This window comes from Mesoplodon densirostris, chromosome 1, assembly GCF_025265405.1.
Source record: "Mesoplodon densirostris isolate mMesDen1 chromosome 1, mMesDen1 primary haplotype, whole genome shotgun sequence".
NCBI classification, from domain to species: domain Eukaryota; kingdom Metazoa; phylum Chordata; class Mammalia; order Artiodactyla; family Ziphiidae; genus Mesoplodon; species Mesoplodon densirostris.
The window spans coordinates 87,370,395-87,384,489 of NC_082661.1; the positions used below are offsets into that span (position 1 = coordinate 87,370,395).

The 14,095-nt window shown below is 39.7% G+C and overlaps 1 protein-coding gene across 1 annotated transcript; it reads left to right on the forward strand.

Moving 5' to 3' along the window:
* Positions 1-10,232: 10,232 nt before the first annotated feature.
* LOC132483522 (mediator of RNA polymerase II transcription subunit 10) lies at positions 10,233-10,815 on the forward strand. The gene has a single exon (XM_060088889.1). It carries the CDS (start codon positions 10,278-10,280, stop codon positions 10,683-10,685), a length of 408 nt encoding a protein of 135 aa, XP_059944872.1. The 5' UTR covers positions 10,233-10,277; the 3' UTR covers positions 10,686-10,815.
* The last annotated feature ends 3,280 nt before the right edge of the window (positions 10,816-14,095 follow it).

Here is a 14,095-nt window from a genome sequence, read left to right on the forward strand (position 1 = left end):
CTCTACATGGGATAAAATCACTAGGTATAATGAATGTGAAAACACTTCAGTCCTTGCTCCCCTTGTTCTACATCACACAACCCACACTCGGAACGTCTCCAGCACATTGCTGGGCAGAAACCTCACAAGCGTAATGAATGTATAACCCTTCAGACCCTCCTGAACATCAGAGAGCTCACGCTGGAAGTAGTTAGAGTCCAACTTTGCATCTCTTTCCTCCCCAACCACTCAGATACTCATTAGCTACGTGCCCACATATTTTTGGCTCTTGATTATATCTGGGTTAGGACAAAGAGTCTGCTGTTGATCAAATCCTTTTAGTACTAACTTCTAATGGCTCATCTGGGCTTATAGACCATAGTCACAACTGTCCAAAATGTCTCTCTGTGAACTTTTGAAGTTCTAGGCAGGAAGCTGAAGGACCTCAGGGCACAAGATGTGCTTTTATCTTCCTTCCAGGAAAAGGTTGTGACTTTGTAAGATAAAGGAGGATGTGAGAAGTGACAAGCCAGCTTTCTTTATGGGTAGGGATGAATATAGATTTCTGGGATAGTGAACTCCTGCAGAGGCTGGAGTGTTTTTGCATGGCTGGATGAACTACATTTGGCAGAAAAGTGCCAACCTGAAATTTGCAGGGAAGGAAAAATGCCCAGATAAAACTGTACTCATACGGAGAATACCAGGTAGGACACGAGAAGAACAACAACGTCAGAGAAGACTAATAAGTCTTGGCAGAAAACAAGGAATTGAATTGAGAACAGTACTATGACCTCACATGTCTATATACAAATGAACAAAGTATAGGTTATGAATCAAGTTAACTTGAAATTTTAGCCAAAGGAGAGGAATGCTATGTCAGACAAAGAAGATATGGTGAAAAGGGACAAACAGCTAGAACTCGGTGATGGAAGAGTATATCATGTCTAATAGAAACACTAGCTAACATTTATGGAGCACTTACTATATGTCACATATGGTCATGTATATTCAAGGTATTTTACAGGTACTATTATCTGTATTTTGCAGACAGGAGACTGAGGCACAGAAAGGTGATGCAACTAGGATTTAAATGCAACACTCTGGCATCAGTGTCCAAGTTTTTAAGCACTGTTTCTCTAACAGATTAGAGCTATCCAATATGGGCTGAGAGAAATTCATAAGCTACAGAGTGGAATCATTGTGAGATGATCTCAGTTGGAAGTAAAATGAGAGAGAGAAAAGTGAAATCCTTATAAGATTGGCATCCCGACCAGACATCCAGACATAATAATGCAGTTTAGTTCAGAGGGAAAACTGGCACCGAGATAAATGTAGTAGAGATTGGCAATTTCGGCTCTCCAGAAAGCTGTTATCCAAATGCCCTCCCTTCCTCTGCTCAGGTCGGAGAAGCCAAGGTTGGCAGAGGCAGTTTCACACCAAGACTGCAAGGGGCGCAGATGAACCACAAAAAACAGGGTGGAAACTTTAAGTTTGGAGGCAGGCAAAATGGCCCTGTTTTCAAAAAGCAGGCAGAGTGGGTTGGGGCGAGGAATCTGTAAATTATGAAGGAAGGTTTAATGTCAACCCACATCAAAATTCTGTATTTCAAAACCTAGTTTGTGAGTATTTAGAAATGAAGCCATCTGAAAACCACTGAATCATACTTCTTATTTTGCAGGGGTGAAGATAATATTCTAGATGTAAGTCAATGGTTTCCTGTTCCTTCAACGCCAGCCTTTCCTGCCTAGAATCCACTGTGCCCGCCAGGTTAGAAAGCGTACCAACCATCTCAGCATGCCAGATGTGCTGGCAATGGGGAATCTGGAATCAGTCCTTCTGTCACCGACCAGACAGCCAGTAAAATTCTGATTGACTGCCTATTTCTACTCATTGCTGTGTTGGCCTAGATCCTATGACTAGGCTTCTAGCCCAGTTGCTTCACCTTCCTCTCTAATTCTAGTGTGTCCTGGAGGCTTACCCTTTGCTCTAACCCACTGGTCCAGCTTCCTTTAGTTCCAGCCACTGACCCATTGTCAATGGACTGATGGCCCACACAGTGTTATCTATTGCACGTCTATGTCTTTCTCTATAAGGAAAAGGAAATGGTAGAATTACTGCTTATGTGCAGTTTCGATGTTAGTAGATACTGCCAAGTTGCCCTCCAATGTATCTGTTCAGATTCACACGCCTGCCAGAGTGTATGAGAGGACTCTCTCACCCACACCCATGCCAACACCACCACTTTTTAAGTGGAATATTATCAAATTGGAGCCCTTCCAGAGGAGAGCAAACAGAATGGTAGAGTACAGCATCTTCTAAAAGAAACTTCAGATGTTTAATCTAGAAGAGAGAAATTTTAAAGAACCCACATGTGAAAGAATTCAAATTATTCTTTATCATCTCTAATGCGGGAAAAGTTCTGCTTTCCCACACACAGCTACAAGGCAAGTCCACCCACACCTGGTTCTAAATTCCATGTTATTACATGTTCCTAAAGATGCTAATGACTCAAATTATTTGTATAATGATCATAGGACAAAATACCAACTGAATAACCTATCTTTTTTGGTATCATGTTTGCTAAGGAGCTGACTGCATCTTATAAGGTAGTTGTAACAATGTAATAACTTCTCATTTTTTATTTGCACCCTGATATTAAGATGACATGTCTTAGGTAAAAATTGTTTAATAGCCAATTAATTTGTGAAAAGATGTTCAATCTCATCAATAATTTTTAAACTACAAGTAAGAGGTTTTTTTTCAAACTGTTGGACTGGAAAATATATAAAAATCCAATAAAAGCTTTTTGCAAAGGTGTAAGGAAATGAACACTTTGCTGTACTGTTGGGTAGAGTATAAATGGGTATAACCCTTCTGGAAATAAATCTAACAATGACAGAAATACAAAATGTGCACACGCTTTAACTCAAGAATTCTATTACTAGGAATTCATCCTAAGAAAATAATTATGGACATGCACAATGACTGAGTTAGTAAGGACATCCAAAGTCATTCATTTATACTAATGAATAATTGAAAACAGTCTAAATAGCCACTTATGCACAGTTTGTTATGTAAATTATGGTATTAGGTATAACGGAATACATGTAGCCATTAAAATGTTGAAGTAGATCTGTGTGCTGGATTATTTCCCATTTTACTCCACCCCCAGCTCTATTTTTCACCCTTGTCCACCCTGCCTGGTGCCCCAGGATGGGAATGAATGGATTCCTTTGTCTCTGGCTTCTGGCTGGGTTTGGTCCCTGTGAGGAACTGGTAGGAAGTGAATAGTTGGGCAGATTGTGCAATCTGAGTATTTCATCCTGTTTCCTCTCTGCTGAGTCACCCCTGGTGCCTGTGGTCCTCTTCCAAAGACCTCGGCCTCTGTCAAGTGGCCTTGTCCTGCCACTACTCTCCTAGGACCTAGTAACCACACTTCCCTTTACTCTTTAGACCTAGGGGTGATAACAGCCTCGCCCCCCCCCCACCCCGTCACTATGCTTGGGAAGCTTCACCAGCCTTTGTTGGTTCCCCTTGATCTTACCACAGTTCTGTAATACAAGTTTAGCTTCTTGACAGTTCAAAGACAAAGGAGTAAAGAAATGCAGAGAATTTCACCTTAACTAGTCCAAAATTGTATATCAAAACATATTTTGCTGCTTATGGGACACAACAAAATTTAGATGCATGCAGAATTTAAAACGCACAAAAATTTGCAGCTTTTTATACTAACTATTGTACCTTGTTTTAGAGTGCCATTTAAAAAGAAAAGTACCAAGCTGAGAGTTGAAGAAGAAAAAGTAATCTGTTACAAAACACTTTGATAATCAAATGGGAACATGTCCTGAAGTGTCAGGGTGATAATAAGGACCCCCAGACAACCATGAATTTAAATAAAGCAGTAAGAATCCCATTAAGTGGAGAAAGGTCAGGTATCTAAACAATCACATAATTACCTTTTTTAATATACTATCAAAATAAAAACATATAAGGTGATCAGCCTTAATTTTAAAACTTCAGGGAAGATTTTTAAATGAGAATAGCTTTTCTCTCAATATCAAGACATATTTCTTATACATTATGTTTCAAAACATTTTTTCTAAATATATAAGATCTTATCAAGGTTAGCTTTTAAACACTAATAATTTAGATTGTAGCTGGGACAGGAACAATCTCTAAGAAGCATTGGACTTATTTTCATAGGTAATATGGATTCCCTCTATCAACAAGGCAGAAGTTACCTTCTAAATCTGTTTTATAAAATGCAGACCAAGGCCCAGGAGTGGGTCCTGAAATCAATTTAGTGGATGGAGTGGGAAGGGGCAAGCAGTATTTTTTAATGACATAAAAGAGACTAGAAGAGAATTAGATTAAAATAGAAAATATCAGAGTGTATTTCACATAAGTATACTTTATAATGAAATGTGTTTATTTTCATGTACATGTCTGTGTACTGGGTCACAAGACAAAATGCATTTCTTACTGTGAATCTTGGTCAAAACTGTTTGAAAGTGTCTATTTTGGTCTATGATAACCTCTGCTAATACTTTTACTGCTTTCAACCAAGGCTATATAGTGAAGCTAATAAAAGCAGCAGACAGAAGTAAAGGTGAAGATCAAAGCAGAACAAATTTATAGCAAGTGTGTTAGAATAGGGAACATTTTACTGTTATTATCCTAAAGAATCTTCAAAAGGATAAAAGCCATGCTATTTGACTACCATGGCTATAATGGCATTAACTATAACTTTTGAAGCAGAGTGAGAATATGTACATGAAGAGCTGTATTGGATAATTAGTAACTTATCTTTTCTGATATTTCTCTGAGACAGGCTATTCATTAAACTATTTTCAAGAAACGTCTGGTGTGATTACAAATAACATGGTCCAAGTTAAAAAGTAACGTGGGGCTTCCCTGGTGGCGCAGTGGTTGAGCGTCCGCCTGCCGATGCAAGGGACACGGGTTCATGCCCCAGTCCGGGAAGCATCCACATGCTGCAGAGTGGCTGGGCCCGTGCGCCACGGCCGCTGAGCCTGCGTGTCTGGAGCCTGTGCTCCGCAACGGGAGAGGCCACAACAGTGAGAGGCCCGCTTACTGCAAAAAAAAAAAAAAAAAAAGTAATGTGAATAAAAATTGTGAAAAACATTGTTATATAAGAAAAGCAAATAAGAAAAACAACATACAGAGTAGGTTCCAATTTATGGTCCAAAAAATAATATACAAATATGCCAACAGGTATATGAAAATGTGCTCAGCATCACTAATTATCAGGGAAATGCAAATCAACACCATGAGATATAACTTCACACCTATTAGGAGGCTTCTTATTAAAAAACCAAAGATAACAAGTGTTGTAGAGTGTGTGGAGAAAAGGGAGCACATGTGCACTGTTGGTGGGAATGTAAATTGGTGCAGCCACTATGGAGAACAGTATGGCAATTCTTCAGAAATTTAAAAACAGAACTACCATATGACCCAGCAATGCCACTCCTGGTAATATATAAGAAAAAAAACAAAAACACTAATTCAAAAAGATACATGCACCCCACTGTTCATAGCAGCATTATTTACAATTATCAAGACTCGGAAGCAACCTAAGTGTCCATCAACAGGTGAATGGATAAATAAGATGTGGTGTATATATATGATGGAATACTACTCAGCAACAAAAAAGAATGGAATTTCACCATTTGCTGCAATATGGATGGACTTGGGGGCCATTATGCTAAGTGAAATAAGACAGAGGAAGACAAATACTGCATGATATCACATATATGTGGAATCTAAAAAATACAACAAATAGGTGAATATGACAAAAAAGAAGCAGACTCAACAGATATAGAGAACAAAGTAGTGGTTACCAGGTTGGGGGGGTGGGAGCGGGCAGTGTAAGGGCAGGGGAGTGGGAAGTACAAACTGTTGGATATAAGATAAGCTCAAGGATATATTGTACAACATGAGGAATATAGCCAATATTTTGTAATAACTTTGAAACTGTATAAAAATTTTAATAAACAAACGAACAAATAAAGGACAACTTAAACAGCCTTGCAATACTAAGGCATTTTAGAGTCTGAGCATAAAGAATTGTTTCCTATGATGTTTTGTTTGGCCAGCATGGTATTTTACAAACTTGTGGACAAGCACATCTAAAAATAGAGCAGGTATGTGCAGCCAGCCATAGTCCTCACCCCTCACCCCATGTGCACGTCTCACCCACATGTGAGTGTGCACAGTCACACACACACACACACACCTCTACAGACATACACACAACTACAAACACACACACAATCACGGAAACACACACAACTGTACATATAATCCACAATCATACACACACAAAACTACAAATACACACAACCATACAAACACACACAACCATATACACAAAACTGTATGTACAATCCAAAAACACACACAATCATACACACATACACACACAACTACAAATATACACACAACCACAAACACACACAACTGCACATACAATCCACACACTCAACCACACACACATATACTATATACATACACACAAGCACACACATATATACACACATAACCACATACATACACACAAACACACATAGCTTTATGCCTTTATGCCACCTACCTGACCTTTGAAGGAATCTGAGTTTGTGTCCCCTTTGTTAGAATTTCAACCAAACAGAGGGGACATGAAACAACTGTTAAGAAACTGAGAAGCAGCTGAAGAAAATCTATGATCCACACAAAATTAATAAGTTTAGGAGATAATGTCATCCAGAGCAACAGAGAGGGGATTACTGGAATTACTAAATTAACCCAAACATATATGTATTTGGGATACATAAAATTCCTTTTTTTTTTTTTTTTTTTTTTTTTGCGGTACGTGGGCCTCTCACTGTTGTGGCCTCTCCCGTTGCAGAGCACAGGCTCCAGACGCGCAGGCTCAGCGGCCATGGCTCACGGGCCCAGCCGCTCCGCGGCATGTGGGGTCTTCCCGGACTGGGGCACGAACCCGCGTCCCCTGCATTGGCAGGCAGACTCTCAACCACTGCGCCACCAGGGAAGCCCAAAATTCCTATTTTTATTTGTTCTCCTTCAAAGATTATGCTTTTTTTGATATTGCCTCAGACCAAAAACTGGCAGGATAATGATATGGTCATGACATCGATAACTTACATTTGTGAGTGCAATTTTAACTTTTTAAGTACTTTCACATCTGGGTACAAGGCTCTAGGACAGAAATAAGAGCAATTAAAATAATGTACAAGGCCAACAAAAACTGAAATGGCCACGTAATTAAATAACATATTTTAAAGCTCATATTGAAACATCAAAAGAAAAACACTTTAAAAAGAAAATCTCATTGGGGCTTCCCTGGTGGCACAGTGGTTGAGAGTCCGCCTGCCGATGCAGGGGACACGGGTTCGTGCCCCGGTCCGGGAAGATCCCACATGCCGTGGAGTGGCTGGGCCCGTGAGCCATGGCCGCTGAGCCTGCGCGTCCGGAGCCTGTGCTCCGCAACGGGAGAGGCCACAACAGTGAGTGGCCCGGGTACCGTAAAAAAAAAAAAAAAAAAAAAAAATCTCATTATATTGCCCACTTTAGATTCCCAGAAACCTCTCCAATTATTCCTTAGTTCCAAAGAATGTCACTGACTGTTTAATCTTTGTTCTCCTAGGATGCCATTGAGGAACAAATATATTTCCCAGAAACCTTAGGACATAGTGAGTCCCTCAAGGTGCTCCGAATCCTAAACATGTTTACTATGCAGTGTTTGGAACTCAGTAAATATAATGACTAAGAAAACCATTTTGGCTATTACAATGTGATTTCAGATGATTCTTATCAAATTTTATCATGGTCTTATGAATAATTACAAGTAGTCCAATAAAAAGCCTATATGTACTTCATGTCCCCCATAAAAATTAACACTGTGATAATCTACTGTTAGCGTAACTCATATCCAATTAGCGTCTATGTTGACTGGAAATTCATCTTTTCCAAATCTTGAAGAATTCAGAAACACCAATACATTAATAGTATGTAGGAGGAATAAATATGTTGAGTAATTTAGGCATTTGTTACCTGAGAAATTTGAAATGAACAAGCTATTATCATTTAAAAATTGAGGTGAACAGACTTTGTCCACATGAAATTATACATACATAGGTGGACACGAGAAGCGCTCTTCTTATAGCCATCCTATACGTACACACCTGTCATTCTCAGCACAAGCTTCCATCATAAAGGTGGGCTAATGTTCCAGGGCACTGCTGGAGTGGAGGCCACCGTGACCATGCTTCAAGCAATAGGAAAGAGAAAGGCAGAAAGGGCAATAGGGCATGTCCTAGCACTTTCTCCTTTTAAAGAGAGAACATTGTCCAGCAATGTTTGCTTTTAATTCATTGGCAAGGGAGTCTCACATGTACAACTCAGAATAAAATCAGGTTTCTTCCATAGAGGCTCAAGAAATATGAAAGTTGTAAGAGCTAGCTGGTTGGCCCTAATATAGCCTAACCCCTCAAGAATCATCGTAAAAGAAATAGCTTCTTGGAGAATTTTCATAGTCAGTCATCCCAAAGACATAATTAAAAGGAACATTTGTCACTTGTTTCCCAGCATCCATTCTGCCTTTTCTCAACAACAGCCCTGGTTTTCATTTGGGTAACCAGCCCTAACCCACTCTTAGTCCATGTGGTCCAGTGCAGGCCCATCCCTAGTTTTAGGGATGGAACATATTACCCAGGCTTAGGCCTGATCAGCCCACTGCTGGCCAAGTGATTGGTTCATGAGGTAAGCACATGACCTAAGCTAGTCCAATCAGAGTGAATCTCAAGACTTTTACTAGAATGTAAACCCAATGAAAGTAGGGAACTTCCTTCCTTGTCTTATTTGCACTGCTTCCACAGCATCTAAAACAATGTCTGGAACAAAGTAGATACTTAATAAATATGACTGAATTCTAAATATCTGAAAATGGAGCTAAAAGTTGAAGGAAAAATTCAATTTTAATGGCATTGTTTGAATCTCTGTACCTCAGCTAAATCTACCCCTAGGTCATTCAGTAAATAAATTTTCTTTGTTTGCTTATACCAGTTTGAGCTTGGATTTCTCTTACTTGCAACCAAAAGGCAATAGGAAAATAGGCAGGACAAGCAGTCTAATCCAGTAAGGGCTTGATAATTCATTAGGTTCAGAATATGTCAATCATTTAGCAGAAGAGATAAAAACAGACAGGCAATTTAATGAGTAGAACTTTGGAGCATGAAGAGATGAGGATTCATCCTCCAATGACATGTTTTGTTTTTTAAAAATCAGTGAGCCTTTTCAACAAATTGTGCTAGACATCCACATGCAAAAAATGAATCTAGGCACAGACCTTTTCCTTTCACAAAAATCAACTCAAAATGGATCACAGGCCTAAATGTAAAATGCAAAAGTATAAAACTCCTAGAAGGTAACATAGGAGAAAACCTAGATAAAACACCAAATCATGACCCATAAAAGAAAAAAATTGATAAGTTGGACTTTATTAAAATTAAAAACTTCTGCCCTGCAAAAGATACTGTTAAGAGAACAAAAAGACAAGTTACAAACTGGGAGAAAATACTTGCAAAGACATAACTGCAGATAAAGAACTTATATCCAAAATACGTAAAGAACACCTAAAACTCAACAGTAAGAAAAAAAACCAATTTAAAAATGAGCAAAAGATCTAAACAGACATCTCCGCAAAATACCTTACCTCATCTGTAAATCTTCTTTGGCAGATTCTTACAAAACTAAATATATTCTTACCATATGATCCAGCAATTGTGCTCCTTGGTATTTACCCGAATGGGTTGAACACTATGTCCACATGAAAACCTGAATACAGATGTTTGTAGCAGCTTTATTAATTATTACCAAAACTTGGAAGCAACAAGATGCCCTTTCAATAGGTAAATGGATTAAAAAAACGTGGTACATCCAGATAATGGAATATTATTTGAAACAAATAAATAAAAATTAATGTTTAAATAATCAATGAGAATAAATTTTATACTTAATATTCCCTCTACCTTTATATATCTTTCAAATTTCTATAACAAAAAAATTTATACAGTGTACATATCTAGAAATTCCATATCTAGGATTTTATCCTTATAGATATATGGAAACATTAATCAAAAATTTATGTCAAAGGCCCCGCCCCACCATCCAGGCCCCGCCCACCAGCCCCCAGAGGAAACGGAAGTGGTGGCGGGCCCCGGCGGAAGCCAGAGGCGCCGGGACGGGAGGGAGCCCGCGGCGGTGCGGACGGCCGGGCGATGGCCGAGAAGTTCGACCACCTGGAGGAGCACCTGGAGAAGTTCGTGGAGAACATCCGGCAGCTCGGCATCATCGTCAGTGACTTCCAGCCCAGCAGCCAGGCCGGGCTCAACCAGAAGCTGAATTTTATTGTTACTGGCTTACAGGATATCGATAAGTGCAGACAGCAACTTCATGATATTACTGTCCCTTTAGAAGTTTTTGAATACATAGATCAAGGTCGAAATCCCCAACTCTATACCAAAGAGTGCCTGGAGAGGGCTCTGGCTAAAAATGAACAAGTTAAAGGCAAGATCGACACAATGAAGAAATTTAAAAGCCTGTTGATTCAAGAACTCTCTAAAGTATTTCCTGAGGACATGGCCAAGTACCGGAGCGTCCGCGGGGAAGACCATCCTCCTTCCTAACTCCCTCCTCCGTCTGTCTGAAGGTCCTCCCAGCCCTGCACGAGTGGCCGTGACCTTCAGGCAGCCTTGACTGAGCGGCAGCCATGCTGTTTCCTGGGCCCAGCCTCCCGCCACCTTGTCCTCGTCATGGCCTCTGGGGACGGCAGGGCCTGGAGGGCGTGCGGGGCTGCGCTGCCAGCTGCCCCCTCTCCCTGACGTGCTCTGTTTGGTCCTCTAGCTCTCAGGGGACTGGTGATCACACAGCTTTGAGTGTGATGTGTATGATTCTCCATGGCCAAATAGTCTTGGAAATATTAAATATGATAGGTAAAGTAAAAGTTTAAAAAAATTCTACCTAATAGTTTTCTTTTAATATACTTTTTCTGTTCTTTTCCTTTCTTTCTTTCTTTTATGGTGTCAAAGAAAGCTAAACAAAAAAACAGAAGGAAAACTTGGTTTAATATAAGTACTTTAAGTTCGTTTTGTATTTTATATTTTTAAGTATAGTGCGTAAAGAATGTGTTCAATGGAACTGTGTTTCCATAGATTTCAGTTAGTCTAATAAAGTCTTTAAGTACTTAAAAAAAATTATGTCAAAGGATTATGTAATGTTGTTAGGAATAGCAAAAGCCAAGGAACAATTAAATATCCATTACAAAAGAACTGGATAAGTAAATTGTGCTTCCTTTACACGTGGAATACTACAGGGCAGTTAAAAAAGAAGCAGCCTCTTTGTAGAATGTAAATAAGCTCCATGAGGAAAGGAATTGTTCTTTTTTGGTTCACTAATATATCCCAAATAACTAGTATTGTGCCTAGCACCTGAAGAGTGCTCAATAAATATTTGTTGAATAATGAGTAGGGAATAATTGTTATACTTTTTTAAAGCAAGGAACAGGGACTTCCCTGGTGGCACAGTGGTTAAGAATCCGCTGGCCAATGCAGGAGACACGGGTTCAAGGAACCCGTGGAAAATCCCACATGCCGCAGAGCAACTAGGCCCATGCTCCACAACTACTGAGTCTGAGCTCTAGAGCCCAAGAGCCACAACTACTGAGCCTGCATGCCACAACTACTGAAGCCTGTGCGAATAGAGCCCATGCTCCCTAACAAGAGAAGCCACCACAATGAGAAGCCCAGGCACCGCAACAAAGAGTAGCCCCCATTCACCGCAACGAGAGAATGCCCACACACAGCAACAAAGACCCAGCGCAGCCAAAAAAAAATCCAATAAATAAATAAATAAAGCAAGGAACAAAAAATGTGGGTATAGGGTGGCTTCATTTATGTAAATTAAAAAGATATAAATATATAGGCATGAATATGTACTTTTTAACTCTACAAGGATACATATGAATCTGGTAACCAGGAAAAAGAAATGGAGACTGGTATTTAGGGAAAGGAAGAGGATTTAACCTCACTGTGGTCAACAAAAAAAATCAAAAAGGAACTGAAGAATGCTTCAATAGAAAAATGGGCAAGATATGAATAGGCAACTCACAAAAGAAGAAAGAGAAATGATCAATACTCAAACTAATAATAGAATGAATCCCAGTAAAAACAAATAATCGCTTTTACCTATCAAATTTATAGATTAAAAAGATTGTCAAAAATGCAGAGTTAACAAGGGTAGAGGGAAACGGCACATTCATTCACTGTTGATGACAGTATAAATTAGTATATCCTTTCTGGAGGGCAAATCAGCCTTCAACAATTTGTAACAAAATGTATAATAAAGTTAGATACCTTCTTTACCTTTAACCCAAGCTATCCAACTACCAAGGATAAAAGAAATGTGAAAAGTTGTTTGCACAAAGAGATTCAAAGCAATGTAGATTATGGGAATTCCCTGCTGGGCTAATGGTTAGGACTCCATGTTCTCACTGCCAAAGGGTCCAGGTTTGATCCCTGGTCGGGGAACTAAAATCCCACAAGCCGTCCAGTGCGGCCAAAAAAAAAAAAGCAATGTAGATTATTTTATATACACATGGAAAATTTTTTGTTTACCAATAGAAGACTAGGTATAATGAGCCCAATTCTACTGTTGGGTAGAGGTGTGTGGTTATTCCCCACATCACCAAGCAATTCTTGGACACCAGTTGGGTGTCCTAACAAGTCAACTCAGTTCTGACACTGTCTACCTGGAGATAGCATCAGATCCCATAGGTTGAGGGCCCAGTCCCACAAGACGGCCACCTCCCTGCCCCACCTCCCCTTCAGAAGTCAGTCGCAAGTCCAAGTTGTTACCTGTATATCTGATCAACTAGCTATAAATCAAAGGTTCCTCCAACCCTCTCCTTTGGCTCAATTAATTTGCTAGTGTGGCTCGCAGAATTCAGAGGAACATTTTACTTACTAGATGACTGGTTTATTATAAAAGGATATAACTCAGAAACAGCCAGTTGGAAGAGATGCATAGAGCAAGGTATGGGGAAAGAGTGCAGAGCTTTCATGTCTTCTCTAGATGCACGACACTCCCCAAATCTCCAAATCACCAGTTTGGAAGCTCTCTGAAGCCACCTTTTTGGAATTGTTATGGAGGCTTCAAATACATAGGTACGGTTTAAATCATTAGCCATTCATGATTAAACTCAATCCCCAGCCCTTCTCCCCTCCAAGGAGGTCAGGGGGATGGGACTGAAAGTTTCAACCCTCTAATCACAGGGTTGGTTCTCCTGGCAACCAGCCCCCATCCTTAGGTGGGGTCCAAAAGTCACCTCATTAATATAACAAAAGACACCTTTGTTGTTCTGTCACTTAGGAAATTCCAAGGCTTTTAGGAGCTCTGTGCCAGTAACAGGGACGAAGACCAAATATATATTTGTTATTATTAATCACAGTATCACAGTAAGTAAATTTTATTTTTTATTTTTTATTTTTTTCTTTTTGCGGTATGCGGGCCTCTCACTGTTGTGGCCTCTCCCGTTGCGGAGCACAGGCTCCGGATGCGCAGGCCCAGCGGCCATGGCTCACGGGCCCAGCCGCTCCGCGGCATATGGGATCCTCCCAGACCGGGGCACGAACCCGTATCCCCTGCATCGGCAGGCGGACTCTCAACCACTGCGCCACCAGGGAGGCCCCAGTAAGTAAATTTTAGTATGTATATTCAATGAAATATCATGCAGACATTTAAATTTGTTTATTTATATACCTCTGGATTTGGAAAGCTGTTCACAACATATTGTTGAGTAAAAGAAAACAGATCACAAAAGAAAACAAGAATTCCCTTTAAAAAAATGAAAAGAAAAATATCTGAAACCTGCAGAAAATGTGATATTTAAAGGTTAAACATTAGAAGTACAATCATTAAGATTAGAAATAAGATAAAAGACAAGAATACCCAATTATCACCAGTAATACTCAACATTGTACTAGCTGTCCTGGTCATTGTCATATGAAAAGAAATGAAATAAACTGCATAAATGCAGGTT

Bases quoted from the DNA above. Each gene is read 5' to 3' on its own strand.
- LOC132483522 (XM_060088889.1), top strand. From the start codon at position 10,278: ATGGCCGAGAAGTTCGACCACCTGGAGGAGCACCTGGAGAAGTTCGTG.